This window comes from Dipteris shenzhenensis, chromosome 13 (genome assembly GCF_047967505.1).
Source record: "Dipteris shenzhenensis isolate YYH24624 ecotype China chromosome 13, Dip_SZ_1.0, whole genome shotgun sequence".
Classification (NCBI taxonomy): domain Eukaryota; kingdom Viridiplantae; phylum Streptophyta; class Polypodiopsida; order Gleicheniales; family Dipteridaceae; genus Dipteris; species Dipteris shenzhenensis.
In genome coordinates, this window is record NC_141608.1 from 41655451 (window position 1) to 41675372 (window position 19922).

Below are 19922 nucleotides of genomic sequence, written 5' to 3' on the forward strand. Positions count from 1 at the left end.
GGGCCAAGAGCAGAGGGTCGAGGTCTAAGTACCACTGCAAGCCCACTCCATGCCACAGAACCAGCAATCGTGACAGGCTGAAAGGCAACCTGTAGAAGAATATCATTCGTGGATCTAGAGAGTATACCTCCATCCCCAACGTCAAAGACCAAAGCATCTTCCTCGAAACCTCGAAGAGCGATCACCTGTAGAGAAACCGCTGTCCTTGAAAAAGCTCCCATCCAAGTGGTGGAAGTAATAGGCACCTCAACTGTCCATTCCACCGGGATGGCTGCATCTATCTGCTGAATCTTGCGTGCTACCCCTCTGAGGTGACTCACGGACTGTAGTTTCTGATCCTCAGGTAGCCTGATAAAAGCATTCCAAGTGCCTACTATGTAGGTGGGGCCTCTCTCCCATCCATACCACTGCATATAACGGGAAGTGCCCAGAGGTGTGCCATGCTCATGAAGTATACTATCGTTCCAAATGATCGGCTGCCTATCAATCTCTTCAAGGGTAGAGGGCAGAACCCTTCGAAGAGTGTTCCTGAAGCTCCCCCAAGCTTTGAGGATGGCAGTCATGACAGGAGAGGCAGGAGACCTGAGAGAGGCGAAGAAAAAATCCAGCGAGGGCTGTCCACCCAATCATCTCCTAAGGTAGGTGTGCAAGCCTGAATGCGTCCAAAAAATCAATCCTTCCAAGGTTCCTGCCCAAGCATGAGTCCCCTCACCACCACCTTACAAAGCAATGCCCTGCACTGCAAGTCCAGGTCAATGATATTAAGTCCCCCTTCCCATGTAGGGAGAATAATGGTCTCCCAGGCCACCCTCGTTGCAACATCTGCCGTGCCATCAAGTCACTCCATAGAAAATTCATGACTGGTCTAATGAGCTGAATGATGCAATCCTTAGACCGGCACCAGCAAGAACACACAAACCAGGCGGTGGCCAAAAGAACCTGGTTCAGTACCACAATTCTAGAGGCAAGGTCAAGTTTGGCTGAGCTCCAAAAAAGGAGCTTCTTCCTTGTACTTTCTATTACTGGGGCAAACTGCTGTGCTGGAGAGATGCCCAATCCTACTTGGCATCCCAAATACCTGACAAGAACACCCCTCTGAATCCAAGAAAAGCCAATGTCAACTCCCCAGCTTGGAGTGTCCTCATCACTGATCCAAAAGCAAAAGGATTTATGCCATTGATGTGTGCCCCTGCAGCTGAGTAAAAAATATTCAAGGCTGTCCGGAAAGAATCAAGTGACTGCGAAGAGGCCTCAATAAAAATAGCAGTGTCATCAGCCAACTCATAGTCAAGAAGCTCCTGCTCCTGTCTCAAGGGCAATCTCAACCCATAAAGTTGAGCCTGAGATCTAAGGAAGATACTCATAGCTTTTGCCACAAAGAGAAAGAGGAAGGGGGCTAAAGGGCATCCCTGACGAACTGATCTAGAAATCTGAAACCTATCACCCCTTACCCCTCCAATCAAAACGTGGCTGTGGGCTGATCTGTAAAGGGAGGCCACCCCTCTAATCCATGCATCTAAAAATCCAAACCGTAGAAGAGTGCTCTCAAGAAAACCCCAGTCTACTCTGTCATAGGCTTTCTCAAAGTCCAGGAGTAGAACTGCCAGCCTCTGCCTGCTCTTCTGCATAGCCCACTCTGTGGCTTCCCAAAAGGAAAATATATTATCAAATATGCTCCTGCCATGCACAAAGCCTGTCTGAGTATCATGGATGAGGTTTGGAAGAAGGGGCTGCAACCGGATGCTAATCGCCTTGGCCAGGATTTTGTACAGAGTGCCCAAAAGAGTGATGGGTTTCCAATGGGATACAAAATTCCTGTTGCCACCTTTCGGGATAAGGTGTATGAGTCCCTCGGTCAGTGAGTCAGGCATCTCACCCGAGTCCCAAAGCTCAACTAATCTGAGGGAAAATATATGAGTATTCAGTTATGTTTCCAAAGAAACTTATCTTAAGTCTACCTCCTAGGCATTACTGAATGCAAGGGACGTTTCATAAGTTTGTTTTCCAAATAAGGTGAAACATTATCATTACAAAACATTTCAGGTTCCTCCACACAGCAGGTGTTACTTCATGGTAGTAGGCCATTTGGCCGGCATGTGGGTTCCTATCCCAAAGTTTATCGACCTTTTTAGCATCGATTCCATTTTCCTTTTGGCGAAGTTATAATGATAATAGCTCTCATTCTTCATGTAGACCATTCATAAGCATTGGGATCTTCTCTCGTGATGCGCTACCAAGCATGTCAACTTTTTATAATGTAGTCTCGCTCACACTATCCATGGTCCTTAGTTAGGCACTTGTGGTGCCATGGGCCACACGAGGTATTAATACCTCATGTCATTGGCTCAATAAGGAGTCAATGTAAATCTTCCATCATCATTTGAAAAACTTTTCTCTTGTTCCTATCATGACAACATGACTCAATCTAATTCCAATCATTAACACGTTAGTACTCAGCCCAAAGGTAGTCATGCATGATGGGAAATCCCAACTCTTAACCTTTTCTCCGGGTTGATATTTAACTTTGGTTAATTGTCCTCATGGTTCCAAGCCTTTTTCTTTATCTATGAGGATACGACAATTAACCAGCCCACATGTGGGTTGGAGTTAAATCTTATATGGTGAATTTATTCCTTGGGATGGGGTTGGTGAATTTTGGTTAACCGCATGTGTCAAATTGCACATCATTCCTAGGCTCATTTCCTTCTTCAAAAAAATTACAATCTAGTATGAGTAGTTCTTAATCTTGTTGACACTTATTGGTACCATCAGATTGTCTAATACTATAACCATCGTGTCATACCGGAAATTGGTTCTATTAACCCAAGGTGGTTAAGCCTTAACAAAGCTTGTTCGAGCATTTTGCTTTTACTGAAAGATTTCAAGGACCTTGGAAGAGTGGAACCATATGCTCGTGAAATCCTCATGCCTACTCTCCACAGAGTATGGACTAGTATAGGGCTGAGATTATGGAATCTCAAATGGTGGCAGGTGATTGACGTGTAGAACATAAAGAAAGTACTTGTCCCATCTCATCTTTAACTATCAGGAGATTGGAGCGATTCTTTTAGGAAATGTGGTCCCTAACATTCTAGAATTCTTTTAAAGGACACATTCTTTGGCACATTTTGATGGAGAACAATGGTTGCATACTTGATGATGGTTCTTAGCATGCGTATGCTCTAATGTGGTGAAAACATGCCATAGGTGTGACAAGTCAATGCTCCTACGGTGGATGATAGGTTGAAACCATTGGTGGACACAACGTTTGAAGTCCGGACTGCGAAGGAGAGTTTTGCACTTCGTTAAAATTAAAACTTGAGTACTCCACACGCCTCTCCGATTTACTGAGAGACATCGACCACATACCGTTCTTAGAGGATTGAGCTGCCCTGATCACACACGCTCTACAAGAGGCCGCAGGCCCCCCACCTCTCAGCTTAGTACCCTGCAATAGCTGGCATGATGATGAGTGTAAGGATTTATGCCTACAACTCCGACTTTAAAGCAAGCATTAGTGAGGCAAAGACGGTACGTGAGTAACATTGTCTAGTTCGTCGGAAGAAGCGAGCGGTACTACGTCCCACTTTATGCATACTTTTCACAGTTGGTGGTATCAAACACGTAGCTCTGATGCTTCACAATGGCCAAAGCAAAAGATCATGAGTGTCTATGTATTGAATTCATTAGCGAAGCTCTCAACGAAGCAGTTCACACCGGCTTCACACACACTTGGACCCTTAACACTGTCACCCCCATTCACAAGATAGGAGAACTATAGTTTTAGTATGGATTGGACATTCATGACCAAAATTTATGCATGAGTACTTAACACAAAGCTTAGCCTGGTCGCAGATCTTCAAGAACTCAGAGTCGTGGGACAAGCAGGCTTTCGGATAGATCACGAGACCATGGATCATATACTTATACTCGGGGGGGTCATCGAGAAGGCCAGGGCATGGAGACAGATGGTCTATTGCTGCTTTGTGGATTTTCGCAAGGCTTTTGACACGATGCTAAGAGCTCGACTCATCAAATGTCTACAGGAGCTGGGATACGATCAGGGGATCACCTTGGCAGTCATGACACTTTTTCTTAGGTAGCGTTCAGACAAGTGCAGGGTGGAAAGAGGAGATCATGAGCACCATTGGGTTCAAACAAGTTTGCTTGTTATCACCAACCTTGTTTGGCCTCTACATAGATGAGCTTGAGACCTTTATTGGGACACTAGAAGGGCCTGGTTGCTCTCTATCATGATGTGGTCTTACCCTCCTCCTTAGCAAAGGGTCTCAAGCGACACATGCATGTGCTTCATACCTTCTGTGAGTCACATGACTCGAAGTTCAACCTTGGTAAAACCATGGTCATGATCTTCAACATGTTGCGGGCAGCCGTGCACAAAGAGTATTTTACCTTGGATGGGTTGTTGGGGGAGGTGGTTGCATACTACACATACTTGGGGGTCCTTTTCTCCTTCTTGATCTTCACAATGTGATCAGCATTATAGGCCCAACTGAGTAGGGGTACGCCGCACTAACTAGACTCAAGCGGCAATGCTTTCACTCTCCCTTCCAAGACCCTCAGACCAAGACTCTTCTCTTTGACTCTTTGGTCCCACGAGCATGTATGTATGGTAGAACTTGTTGGGGGCCAGACCTATCAGAGATAGATTGGGCTCGAGTAGAGAGTCTTCATGTTCTCATGCCTTCACGGATGATTCTCAATAAGTCTTCAGTCCCAGATCAGATAGTCCTGGCTGAGTTTGGAGCATCCCCACTACAACTGGTTATCACATATCTCTACCGCATTAGACAGTATGGGTCTTGCACCATAGGACGACGTACACTTCCTTGGTTTGCTTTTTTCTTCTCTGTGGCACCGGTGGTAGAGGGTCACTAGAGGTGTTGGTATGTACGAACATGCATATGGTTTGAGAGCCTTGGGCTCCACACAGACAGGTTAGCTCCCTTTGAGTACAGTGTCAAGGTCTGCTCCATCCTGCTCACATATCACAAGGTGAACCAAGTCATCCGAGATGATCTTTTATAATTACATACATTCAGGACCAAGTTGGCACCCTGCGAGCTCCCTCTAAGGCTCATTTTTACAGAGACCATTGCCTACAGATTTCTGCAAAGGGTTTTATTAATCCACTAGGCTACACATGGATCCACCTCCCCCACTCCCTGAGGATATCTATCAGGTAGTTCTGCTTCTCATCGCAACGACTTTGCATTGACAGTGGAGGAGCAGAGGGTAAACCTAGAGAGAGTCACATCTGCACCTTATGCGATCATCAAGGGATCGAGGCGGAGGAGCATTTCGCTTTCAGATGCTTGGTGTACTATGAGATCAAAGGTCGCTATCACTGCCTCTTCAGGGATGATTTCAGACTTCTATCCAACCTTTTGTCTTTGTTGGAAAAACTGATGCAAGCTTTTGCCCTACTGTGCTTATTTTGCATGCATATGAAATGACTCAATTGCAATTATCAACCATGAAGATTTCATTGGACACGCTCTCTCTTTTAGGTTCAAAACACTCACGGCACTTCGTATAATAATCAATGAACATATGTGACACAGAGTGACTCAAAAACACAATATCCATTAAATCATAGGATGGACAGACTCCTAACTGAGACACGAACTGACATGCCTCACTCCTACGGAAGATTTTTGCCGTTTTTACAAAGACGCGATTTGTGTATCACTACTATGAGCATCTGATGAGGACGAAACTATGCTATCAAGAGACACACGATTCTCATGGAGTTGGTTGGACAAAGAGAGACAACCTGAACATGGAGCAACTGATTTATAATTTGCCAAACCACCACTACTTCCACAATGATCATAATAGACATGAAACCGCCTCATGTGCTTGAAACGCAAAACCTCTACCATTTGATTGGACCGCCAGACAGATTGCATGTGGAGGAGGAGCCATGCGTGATTGCATGGATGACCCATGAAGTTTTTGCCAACAGTCTTACCTCGATCAGAGGTGCTTGGTGGCCTTCATCGATGAGATCATCCAACACAAGGAGCATTTTTCTCAGAACACAGAGGGGAGACTAGGACGCACAACCAAACTCCACTTGGAGCATGATCAGTGAGCTTTTCCAGCCAGACAACACTGACCAACTATCATTACGCTCAAATCACGAGATTTATGGATCAAGCTTTTTCTCCAATAATACAAGTTGAAAGGGAAGGTATGGATAGCTGAGGAACTCACACGAGCTCGATTGAAAAATAAGACAATGGAATTAGCCAAGGTCAAGGCTGCTAGGAAGGATGGAAAATGGGCAGTATACCGTGAAGGGATAGCAATCATCAAAGAGTTTAAATCTAAACCAAAAGACTCTCGGTCTTAAACTGATGTATGGCTGATTATATTATGTTTTTTCAGACTACTATGTAGGTACCCTAAATACTAGAGTTGCTTCTTGCACTCCTTGGGAGCTGCTATGTGCCCTCCCTAAGCAGATGTACTAGATGGTTTTTTGCTGTCCCATAGACATGTTGGTCTCATGTGGACATTAATAGACTTTCTTTCTTTCTTTCTTTCTGATGACATTGCTGCTCTTCACAGCTGTTCTTTCTTTCAGATGACATTTCTGTTCTACATGTATATTGGTACATTTTGTGATAATGTCAATTCATTAAAAAAGACGCATATTCTTTCCCCACAAAAGAAAACAAAAGGAGCAGTAAACAGATGAACGACACAAACAAAAACTGGGCTTTTCTAGAGCTGCTAGATTTGGCTCTTCATTTCTGAGGTTTGGAATTTCACAGCAAGTCACGATATGGCACTATAAACCACCTATGTTGTTGTCTACATGGTTTTCAGGAAAGGATTGCCACTTGTTTGGCACTTCTTCATGTTGTAAAACTAGTTATTTAGTCCCTTGATGTAAGATGTTATCTTTTCAACAAAGAGGAAAAAAGTTTGAAAAGATATGGCAAATCTTAAGTTGGGGGTTGAATTGTAGCAAGTTCTCCTTATCAAAGTATGTTTATTATCTTTATCTTTTCCTTTATATAAACAAACTCATATCCATGCTATTTTGTTGTTCTATAGATTGCAAGTATCAGAAGATGATGCTACAGTCCTAAAAAATAGCACAAAGCAGCCAGTCCTCTACATTCAAGCTATGCGGGATGTAGTTACTGTATTCACTAATGGCAATTTTGCTGGTAAGAAAGATTGGCCCTTTTTAATGTTAGATGTTCTTAAAGTTCAACTTCAGTTTTTCTCCCAAGTATTGTACAAATAGCATTAGTTGCAAATTCAGATTTCGAGAACTCTCACGAAGGATTAAAAAAAAACAAGTTTGCGGATTCACATATCTGGGATTTTGCAAGGATACAAGATTTTTAATGAGTGCACACAAAATCTGTATGGTTTAATTATTGGTCAATGTATGATCCATTTCAACATTAGTCAAGTGGTGGTTATAAGTCAGAGATTTGCAAAGTATGACTTGTCAGCACAATGGTTATGTAACAGCACTATCCTACTAGCTTGGTGGGCTTTTCCCTAGTTAAAGAATTTGTTATGTATGCCATGAGACGCATTTTGAAGCCCTATGATACCACTGATGATCCATTTTCTTGGCAGGAGATTCTTGAAAGAGTTCATGCAATTTACTCCCATAGTTTGGAACAGTGTTCACCCTTAACTCTATGCCGATGTGATACGGGGTTGCTAGTTGTTATCCAGGGCCTCTCAATGCCATGCTACAGTCAATCGGGATGGCATTGTGGGGTGGGCAATACTTTGTTTGTCAGACTGAGCTACCATTTGATGACCCCTAACCAAGCCTATAAGGCGTCTTATTTTTCTGGTGATATTCTTTACACACTGATTCTAACACAATCCACATTTCCTTTTGGAAGGGATTCATTATGAGATATCTTTTGGGTATCCAGATTTGTAGGACTTTGCATGAATGATGTAGACATGCTATTGAAGGCGATCATCCACAGGTAGATATTGTTGTAGTGATACATGATAAACGATCTATGGACTTTGGAGCTAGTGGGACATATTTTCAGGCTATTGACATGCTGCCATAGACATAGGATAGAGGATGTCACTGTGTGGGATTGTGACATTCCATTTCCATTTATGGAGTATGACATTAGATGACATCACTCCCACCATCGTCCTCTTTGTGGATATTTCTCGGATATAGATCAACTGTAGTCAGCTCTCCCATCTTTTGTAGAGTCTAGATTACACGTTTTCTATGCTCTCCCATCTTTTGTAGAGTCTAGATTACACGTTTTCTTGTGTTTAGGTTGAGAAGGTTCTTTATTTGGTGCCATAGTTTTTGTACTCCTCCTACAATGTTACCTTGTATGGCACTGGATTTTTCACACTGTTAATTATTTTGTGAGATGTAACATTCTGTTTTACAAACAGCTTGTTCAATTTTGTGCATATGCTGACCCAAAGGAATCAAATCATTGGCTCCACAACTTTTGGCATGGAAGCCGAAGCATTGCTAAAGGATCTTTGAAAAGGAAGCAATCCTTGGCTGCTCAAAGCTTAACCAAAAAGGCTAGAGCAGTCCAAGGAATCACAAAAGAAAACATTAACATGGACTGATCTGGAAATCTGAAATCTGAAACCTATCTCCTCTGGTAGCCTTGACCAGAACCTAACTATGGGCTGATCTGTAGAGAGAGGACACCCCTCTAATCCGGGAATCGGAAAAGCCAAAACACAACAAGAATCTTGAGTCTACTCTATCATAAGATTTCCCAAAATCAAGAAGTAGAATAGCCAGGTCAATGTACAAAGAAAAGAAAAAAATACTAGGTCAATGCACAAAGCTGGTTTGTGTATCATGAATCAAATCAAGAAGGAAGGGCTGCTAACGTGGCTTCACTAAAAGTTTATAAGTGCAATTGGCCTCCACTATGTGACCGAATTTCTGCACTCCCCTTTAGGGATAAGATGGATGAGACCCTCATTGAGTGAAGAAGGCATAAATTGAGAATCCCATATGCTCTGCAAAGCTGAAGTAGCATGATCATCAAATGTCCAAGGCAATTAAAAACGAGGGGCCAATCCATCTAAGTTGCCCTATGTAAGGCAAATAATCCAGTTCTGAATTCCATGTTGGTGAATGGTGTATTAAGTGAGATCCTTGTATCTGGAGTCACTAAGAAGGGAACAATCTGGTAAACCCTCAATCTTGCACTATCTCTCTTAGGCCTGCTATGAGAAGGAAGGCATAGTAATATGTAGCAATTTGCATGGCAGTCTGTGCATCTAACCAAGAGCAAAGAAAATTTGTTTATTGACTCCACCTCCCATCTGAATCCAAAGCGACTCATGTGCATGGTAAGAAAAATTAGCGCTCTATTCCAGAATTGTTTGCTGATAAGCCTTTGCCAGAGCAAGGTGCTCATGAACCTAGGCATTTGATGGTCTCTTCTGCTCTTCCCTTTGCAAGGATACTAGCTGCTAGCGGATGCAAGTCTCTTGTTTTAGGATATCCTGTCTCCTGGTTCTGGAAACTGAGTGATTGAACTCGTTAGTACAAAGAAGAGCTGCTACCAAAGCAGGAGGAGAACATACTATCTGGCATATAAGACTCCCAAATATGGACAACCGTAGCTGACAGCTCCTCTGTATAAAAAACCTCTGGATTCTTGACACTGGCAAAGCAAGAAGTAAGAAGCACCAGAGAGTGATCTGACATGGAAACCCTAGGGGCAATACAAACAATACCACCCCTATCTAGAGCCCAATCATTAACACAAAATATGTCAATCTATGCATGGATGGGCATCGAACGCCTTCTATTTGATTGGAAAAATAGGAGCAAAAATGGCAAGGCATGAAAAGCATCATCAATCCAACAATCTCTACCATGAAAACTGAAAGATCAATTCATCCCAAGAAGCTCTCTTAAGAGAGTGAATACCACCTTCCCTTCCCTCTCTTTAATTAGTGGGCAGCTCCAAGAATCAACTATGGGCACCCAAGAGAGCAACTTAAAAAGAAAAAGAATACATTCTCTCCTTGTATTAGGGGCATAGAATCCAAAGTCTCTACCCTAGTTGTGGTATCAATGGGCCTAACTCTTGGAGCAAGGGGAGAGAAGCACTTGCTATGCTGCTAAGGAATGGATAGTTGTGACTCCCCAAAGTCACAAGATCTATACCTGCGACTCTTCTATCTTGCATGATTATCCATCTCTGCATGAAGAAGCATGAGTAGTAGAATTACCCTATCAATTTGAGAAAGAAGTGTTCTTCTTTTTCTTCTTCTTCAGGTAATTCTACCAAAGTTCCCAAAGAAATGCATCACTGGTCTATCATCCAGGCATCGACCAACGTGAATCTTTGTCAGGTCCCAACGTTGTGTAACTTTGTCAAGTCCCAACACACGTCATCAATACTTAACATGTGTCACTTGCCAAGTCAAAGACTCCCGATGGCCTCCTTGACACGGGGGGACCATAGTAGTGTACCTTGTCTTGGCGAAGCAAGATCACCATGGGCTAAGTCTTGCGTGGTGCCGGAATTAGAAGCAAGTGGTCATTAGATCATCTAGAAGGATGATCAGCTCTTCCTTAGCTTGATCAAGCATGCGAGTTAGGGTTTCATCCTTCGTTGAAGCGCTCTATCATAAGTTTCATTTTGGAAGGGAGAATCTTCGATATAGCTAAGTGCTGTCCATTTATGAGCCAACTACAAAATGCCTACCGTTCCTCGTCTATGCCGTCATCCTCCTCAAAACTCTCTTCACCCACTTCTGTCTGCCTATGTTGTGACTGCCCAAGTATCATGTTGGTTGCCAAGGACGTAAACCCTAGAGGCACCTTAACTTTAGTGTTGGACCAACCTTTTTCAGCTTTTGCAGATCTCAACCATGGTCAGTTGAGCAAGAGGGTCATCCCTTATCACATCAAGGAATACAACATTAGTCAAGAAGATAAGCCCACCAATGTGCATGAGAACTCTCTTGATAGTTCCCAAGGACACATCCTCCTAAAGTTCAATGAGCTAGTAAGACTCAAACCTAGTTGCACCATAATACTCTTGGGCATGTTGGTAAGCATTGCTCCTTGCTCCATGAATGCATTCTTCGACATAGCTACCTTAGAGTAATGTCGGGTCAAACTCCATTAGATAGGTCTACGTGGTGGTGGTCCTCCAAAGGGTTGGTGCATGCACCTTGATTGTGTCATATTCTCCACATTATAGCAACATCATAGGTCATCAAGGGTTTGGCCCTCTTCTTAGGCCGATATTCGCCTCGTCTACCTATGTGTAATAGAGGCGTGTGGTGATAGGGTGGATAGTAAAACTGAGGGTGTTGTCATAACAGGGACAATCACACATGCCCTTTCTTCTCTTAAACCAAGACAAATATGTTCACATCCTAAGTCGAGCTATAATCCAAGATGGGAAGGGATCAAGAGAGGCAAGGATCTCACGTATCCTATTGGCACCAAAGAGGAGGACAATACATTGATGGAAGAAGATTTTCCGGCTCAAGATGACATGAACTCAGACATATTGACAATGTTGGTTGGATAGGCCGCTTACAAAGAAACATTGAGACTTTTAGTTTATCATAAAGAAGCTCAAAACTCACTTAAAAAATCTACCCAATCAAAGAGGCCTAAATTTTTTTATAGAAACATTAGACCAGCAATTTGAAACCATGTGTAGGTTTGCCTTCAAGTGAGATTTAAACAATATAGTTTTCTTGGAAATGGAGCAAATGACGAAGACAAAAGCATAAACAATCTATCATCATGATGTCAAACTGTATCCCAAAACTGCCCTTTTCTAGTTAGGGGGATGCTCTCCCAGACATAATCTCCAAGGGGAAATGCTCTCTCAAGACATAATCTCCATCAATGATCCGAATCCAATAGGAACACTTAGGAGAGAGGAATCAGCCTTCATACTGGCTTGGGAAACAAGTCCACTATGTGAGTCCATTGAGCATCCGAGTGGCGTCCACTTTTATGCGTCTTAAAAAAGAAAGTGGAGGAAAGGAGAACAAAATGCTTATAAAGACAATTCAAAGTGAACTCTATTGTCATAAGAGAAATGGCTTTCTTTAAATTTGAAGAGACATGGAGGTAGGACAATGCCAAGCTAACTAGGAACGGAATGGAAATATGGAAAGCATAATGGAATGGCAAAATTGAAAGCAAATGAAAGAACAAGTGCTAGGCAATGATAACCAAAATACTCACATGATATAAAGCTTGATGTTGACTGTTGTGTCAAGACTAGACAAGTACAACACTATATAGTGTGCCACTAGACTTTAGAAAGTCACAATGCCTATGGGATATCTCCCAATATGACACGTGGCATGTCTAGGACTCATTAGACTATAAAACACCCCCTAGACACCTAGTACACTCATTTTTGACTCATTTTGGCTTCATATTCCAACACCCTCCCATGAAGGCAAGGTGAGAGACTACTGGAATGGAACGAAGAACATAACATGACAATGATGGTCATTAAAATTGTGCACCCTATGTAACTCAGAGGCTAAAGTTTGAGCGTGTTTAGAGGTTGATCCAAGCACTCTTATGGCTTGAGACGCAACATGCTCAGAGGCTCGCGTTATAGCATGGCTACATGACCAGCTCATAGGTCTAGGAATACACCAACATCCTGGAACTCGGCCAGGCTTGATAAACAAATAGACCTATCAGAGCCAATACATATGGCTCCCATAGTACATCCCCCCTTGGCTTCATATTGGAAAACCGGGATGAAGTCACACACCACTCATAAAAGAAATAACATCAGTTAAGGGGGACTATCCAAGGCTGAGTACCTTATAGACTCAATGAAAACAAAATACTCAATACATATCATTTTAGGGGGACTACCTAGGATAGAGGACCCCAAAATAACATCAAGCATGTAGTAATAAAAATTAGATCTCTTATGATAAGAGATGTCCTCCAAGTAGCCATTGCACATGTGTGCACATTCCTATGAGATGATGACGATGTTGATGAAGCGCTAGGCAGGAATGTCCCAAAAGATGTGTCGGTGAAGTCCATGGGGTAGCTAAATGGAGCACTCACATGGTGACTCTCAAAATGGCTAAGGGAGAGTCACCGATGTCGAAGTAGAGGCCGGAGGTGTCATGAGCACTTTGAGGAGCCAATCACTGTGTACCACGGGCACCACGAACACTTAGAGAGGTGATCGAAGAAGTCAAGGAGTAACTGGGACTCACATCAAGCTCACATTAAGCTTCTTTTGCCTGTTCAGATCGCAAGCAGTGGGAGGCAATCTTGGCGGCAGATTTGGCAAGCAAGAGCAGAGCTACGTGGGCAGCAGCAGCAGCGTGGGCTGCTAGATGGCGGGCAGAGAGCAGAGCTAGGTGGGCAGCAGGAGCTGCGTGGCAGCAGCAGCAGCGTGGGCTGCTAGATGACGAACATAATCAGCATGATTTGGGGCAAGTATGCATCACAAAATGGGACAGGAAAGTGGTGCGCTTTTGGGGCAAGATATGCAGCAGGAAATGGGACAGGAAAATGGCGCACTTTTGGAGAGAAGAATGGCGCAGCTCTTGGGTAAGTTATGGCGGGCTGAAAATGAAGACGATGGAGAGGGTAGCGACGAGGTAGATCAGCTCCAATGCCGGTGGTGAGGCTTGGGAAGAAGAGGGAGTGCTCAAGGAAGGAGAGGAAGAGAGGCTAGCCCTCCAAGTGGAAGAGAGGACCTTCAATGAGGAGGAGGGAAGGTAGCTTCATGGCTACTCTCTTACCTCAACTTTTTGGAGGTGGCTCTGATACCATATGAAGAGACATGGAGGTAGGAGAATGCCAAGCTAACTAGGAACGGAATGGAAATATGGAAAGCATAATGGAAAATGGAAAGCAAATGAAAGAACAAGTGCTAGGCAATGATAACCAAAATACTCACATGATATAAAGCTTGATGTTGACTGTTGTGTCAAGACTAGACAAGTACAACACTATATAGTGTGCCACTAGACTCTAGAAAGTCACAATGCCTTTGAGATATCTCCCAATATGACACGTGGCATGTCCAGGACTCACTAGACTATAAAACACCCCCTAGACACCTAGTACACTCATTTTTGACTCACTTTGGCTTCATATTCCAACAAAATCCACCCCTATAGTGCAATTTCAAAAGAGAGAGTTCCTATTCAAAGAAGAGAGAGAGACGAGAGAGCTCTAGACCACATGGCGAGAGCTAGACTAGAAATTTTAACAAGGGATACATGGAAAAGATATGCTCGAAATCGCTTGCTTCCTCTGTATCATACCGTGAATTCATCCAAGCTGAATCAAGAAAAGTTGGCTCCACCTTTCCCCCTTGAACTGTTAATTCATCCAAGCTGAATCAAAAAAAGTTGGGGAGAGGGGCTGAAAGTCTGCTGTCCATAGAGTTTATAACATCCATCTAGGGGCTGTTCTAGCATCTTATGAAGCAGGTCTCTCCTCTCTGAGGACCTTCTGCACATCCTTATGTGTGATGGGCTGATCTTGGACCTGATTTGGAGTACCCAAAGGCTGCTGTGCATCAGAAAGTGCAAGATAAATATTCTGATCATCTACGAGGTGCTCTAAGGTGCCTTCAACTGCCGGTGGAAGTAACCCTTTACATACATCCTGAGTAGTTGTATGCAGCTGTCTATGAACTCAATCATGGCCTGATCTACGTTTTTTGCAAAAATCACATCTCTACTGACAAAAATCCTTCTTGTCTAAGGATTGTAGAGACTACAGATGTTGGCCCAAAGATGTGTCTCATAGGACCACACACATTAACGTGTATGAGCTACAATTTCCTCTCAACTCTCACAGATCATCTCTAGGAAAGGCACTTTTGTGCATTTTTTCCCAATATGCCTACAAAGCAAGCCGATCCCATCAAAACCTTTCAAGATTTCATCAATGATAATTATAGATTAGGAAATCAATGATAATAATAGACTAGCAAATCTTGTAGCTGCTTATGAGTGGATTGTTCATCTCATTCAAGAGCATTAGATGGATGTCCCAAAATGCATCACATGCATTACACAACTGTTTATCACATGACAGCATAGAACACTTTCTTTTTGGGCAAAGAAAAGACTTCTATTAAGTATGAAAGAAAATCCTCGAGCAATGCTCAAGAGAAGATTACATCATGCAAGGCATGAAAAAACAAATACCCAAATATGGACGTATCACACATTGTAATTGAACTAGAAATTCCTCAATTGCGGAAGACTTTTGACAAGAACGGGGAGCCACTCTACTCCCTAATGAAAACAGCCCTCTTGGTAGAGGCTCTCCGGGAACACCCCTACGTGCTCCCCCAATCGGCCACCAAACTATGTACCGTATCTGTCCAAATACTGGCCAATGCATGTGCTGGGTCGACCTAGGGACCCTCCAAGACTGCATTTGGAAAATATGCCATGCTGAAATGCTCACCAAAATCTCCCATGAACTATCTATAGGGGCATGTGTAGGTACGTAAGGTGAGGGAGGAGCGTCATCAAGAGAGCATAACTCAACCAAATGTTGCTGAACCAAAAAAGCCTAAGAAGAGTCATGTCTCTCTTAAAATACCTGGGGCCCCAAGAGAGAAAGCCACATGCTACTAAACCCCAGGTTAAAAAGAAAGGAGAAGGCATAAAATTGCTCAATAATGTAGCTTCCAAATGATCCTTGCATGTTTGCAGTTAATGCTCAATAGACTCCAGGGCGGAAAGGCAATGAACACAGCTAGAGTCTTCCCGAAGGCAAACCTGCATGGTCTCACTATAATCCCTCCATGAATAGAAAGCCAAAAGAAAAGAATGAATTTTAGGATTTTTAGAGTCTCTTCCAAAAGGATTTTTGCAGACTTGCTGAAATTTGAAAATTTGGGCTTCCAACCTCTAAGGCTGGGCTTAAATTTCCTGGTATTACTTACCGCCGTGAAACAAAAGAAGGAAAGTTGTTCTCTCGGTGCTCTTCTATCAATTTCTACTCCCTGGGGTCCCACTACAAATACTTTATGGGGACACTTCCATAGAGCCAAAGCCTCCACGAAACCAAGGGAATTTGATATGGGTTAGGGTCTAGGTATTATACTAAAGCCAACAAACACTACTCCACATGACTGACAGGCTGAAATGCAATATGTAAACCAAAGACTTGGACAACCTGCCCCAAGAATGAACATCAAAGACCAAGGCATCCCCATCAGATCCTCGTAGTCCTATAAGTTGAAGTGGGATCCTTGAACTCGTAAAGGCGCCAAGCCAAATTGACTAAGACTCAAGCATGCCCCCCTAAGAATCCAATCAAGGGTATGGGTGCATCAATCTACTGGATTCGTCTTTCATTTCCTCTGAGGTGACTTACCTATTGGAGTCTATGATCATTTGGAGGTTTCTAAAGTCCTTCCAGGAACCCACAGAGGAAGTTGGACCTCTCTCCCATCTAGACCACTATATCTATGAGAAGTATCTAGTGGTCTACAATGCTCATCAAGCTGTCTATCATAGTTACGTTGAAATGCAATGCGTTTCAGGAAAGGCCCCAACCAGAAATGGTGTTTCAAGGCTGAAACGTTTTAGACCCTTGAAACATTTGGATGAAATGTTTCAGCCCAGATGAGAACGTGTTCTAGACTACTGAAACGGACGTTTCAAGTAACACCCCCCTCCCTCTATTTCACGATTTTCGCCGGTGGGTTTTTTCTTTGCCTACGTTTTCGTTTTGGCGTCCAAAGTGCAATCTTTCACTCCCTCCACCCCTTCAGCCTCACACTCTTGGACTTTTGAGGGTTTTCTAGCCCTCCTTGAGCCCCATTCACTCCCTGGGAGTCCTTTCTCTCTTGTAGGCTGCTTCCGCCTCCCTCCATCATTCACTCCCCTTTAGCCCTTCTTCATAGCTCAGCCTCCACTCCTTCAGCCCTTTCTTTCAGCCTATAGCATTCTAAATCTGTGTGTGCTCAGCTCAAAACCCTTTTTTCTAAACTCCCCTTGATGGCATGGTGTTTCCCCGTTTCAACCCTCCTAGAAACCCTGAAACGTTTCCATTTCCATTTTTATTTCCCGTTTCCCCTAACCATGTTGTCTATCAATCTCTTCCCAAGAGGAGGGGGAAACTCTCCGAAGAATACTCTTGAAGTTGTTCCAAGCTTTCAGAATAACCCCGGAAGAGTCATACCTCTCATAAAAGACATGAGGCAACCAACCCACCGAGCCCTAGGTCACAAAGGAGGAGGGAGAAAAAGTACTCAAACTAGCAATCCCCTTCTAGATTAACCTTGCTTATCTACAATCCTAGACTCCTCAGCATAAAAGAAACGAGGGAAAGTAGGGGATGGCCCAAACCTGGACCTCCATAGGTTCATTGCCATCCCTCCATGAATAGAAAGTTAAAACCAAAAGAAAAGAATGATTTTCCTATTCTTGAGTGGTTTCCAGAGTCTTCTAAAAAAGTATTCTGCAAGTCTATAGAAATCCGAAATTTTTCCCAACAAGGAGCGTTGGTGTACCTCCAACTGACTGTGCTGAAACCTTTTGGCATTCCTAACCATGTATCAAAAAGAAGGGAGGCTCTTCTTAGAGTTACTTGCATCAATCCATTCCCACTTCCCAAGATTCCACTACAAATAGCTCTCCAAAGATTCCACTAGGGGAATGTGATCCAGGTTAGGGTCTAGATATGAACGGGGACGAGCATTTTTTGAGTGAAATCTTCCCAGCGTCCAGTGAAGGAAAAAAAAGAGCTTCCAACTATGCAAAAATATGGCAAAAATGGATCAGAAGAAAACATAGTTTCACTTAGAAATATGCAAAGTATTATAGCAATTCCTATTTTATACAAAAATCTTTACGTGAATCTTTAGAAATGGTGAGAATATAACGGGATGGCTTTTGAAGAAACCCACATGTAGGGTAGACTTCTCTATGAACATTCCCTTATGATCTTTCTTACAACTTTTACTTAATAGGGGCTGGCTTTGAAAAACCTCTCTCAACCTATCTTCATGAAAGGGTTTCTTCAAAGAAAGCTCATTGAAGCAAGCCATCCAGGTAGTTTCGCCAGCGAAACTCCTTTGAAGTAGGTTTTCTAAGGTAGTTTCGTTGGCAAAACTACCTTGGACGACACTTTTAAAAGTGACATAACTTTCACATCCAATTTTCAAATATAGTCATTCAACCACTCAAATTGATTGAAACACCTCATTTGACTCATTTGAGCACATCTATGGAGTTATATTTTGGAAAATCTTGCATATATAGTATTAAATATTACATGTATTTTATGAGAGTGATATATAAGCCTAAGTTAATACTTATTTATAGTAATTTAAACTTCTTTAGAAACATGTCCATAAATATCTTGTTATTTATGTATAAAAACACTAGAAAGATATTGCCATATGATATAAATGTGTTAATAAGTAATTATATATGTATAGTATTATTACATTGAGAGTGATTATGAGGGATGTTTCTTAAAGGAATTATTTTTCAACACTTTTTAAAGGTAATAACAAGGGTACAAAGGGATGTCTATAAATAAGAAAATCATGTTGTGTAAAAATGAATGAGTGACTAGTCTGTATATTTTTATGATAAGGGATCTAGTTCTAGTGAAAATAAAAGTGTAAAAACCATGTTTCCTAAAGAAATAAAAATTTTTAAATCCCTTGAAAAACACGCTCAGATAAACCTGCTCATAGGTTTTTGCTCATAAAATTGCCGCATCCGATATCAACTTGAAGTCAAAAGCATTGCTTCACATTACCAAAACCCTGACAAGCTAAAAAACAAAGTCCACAAGGATATTTTCTTTGTCGCGAAAATATCTTCTAGCATGTAACTTCTTTTTCCACTTTGCTTGATTGATTTGCATTTATCGATTTGTCTTGGACTGCATGCGCTTGATGTCCTTGATCTTGATCTGCCTTTCTTTTCTTGCATCGTTCTCATAATGACCCATTCCCACTAGCGACACTTGTCCTTTTTGTAAGCCTTGGTTTTACTTGGAACCACGAGCATTGTGCTTGGCATTTGCATTGCCACCACCATATCTCCTTGCATGAGAGTATGGGCAGAAAATGACTTTGTAGCAAAGATCATCTCCATGACCTCCATACCTCTGTTGCGTCCATTCTTCTTCTTGGTAGAGCATGCCAAGCACCGTTTACATTTTAGGCATCTTAGACAAACCCTTTGTATGATAGTGTTGGAGAGTGCAAAGTAGCTGGCATAAGATCCTTGTCCTCTATTTTCTCATTTATGTTTGCCACCCTCTCAGTGATTTCTTCGAGCTTAGTGAGATGAGTGGACAATGAGTCTCCCTCTCTCGTCCTCAAGGCGAAGTTGTCCTTTGAGTTGCAAAACTCAGCAAAAAATATTCACCTTAAAGTTGTCTAGTGAAGATATGTAACATTCAGACCGTCAACGTTAACACAATTGCTATGCAATTGTTTCTTGTTTAACTGAATCCATGACTTATCAGTAATCTAACTCATTTGGTGAAACTATCTAATAACTGACCAGCAATTTGTCTTCGCATGTGGTGTTTGGGTAAAACTAAAATCTCTCTTTGAAGTAAGCATAAATATATCATATATCATCATGAAGCTGTTGATGAGAACTATTCACTGGAGCTTTATTCATGTGTGAAGTAATGAGCCGATATCTGGCAGTGGCATTATATCCTTCATACATTTTTAAAATCATGGTCGCCCCATCTGAGGCAAGGATTTTTCTTTCTTTCTGGATTGAATTTTCACTTTGTTGGCTCTGCTGCTTGATGGTTTGTGTTTTTGGAGATGTATATCTCTTACGTTAAGGATTCTTCAAATGTTTCCTTGCATTCATGTATTTAAAGCCTAGGTCTTCAAAATGTTAGTTACTCAATATCAAGGAAG

General features: G+C 42.3%; 1 protein-coding gene across 1 annotated transcript in view; it reads left to right on the forward strand.

The window, feature by feature from the left end:
- Positions 1–19922, forward strand: part of LOC147895415 (beta-galactosidase 9-like) — a 165324-nt gene that overhangs the window by 141619 nt on the left and 3783 nt on the right. Inside the window, exon 13 of the mRNA XM_087383347.1 lies at positions 7090–7205. Coding sequence (XP_087239473.1) covers positions 7090–7205 — 116 coding nt within the window. The remainder of the gene's footprint in view (positions 1–7089; positions 7206–19922) is intronic.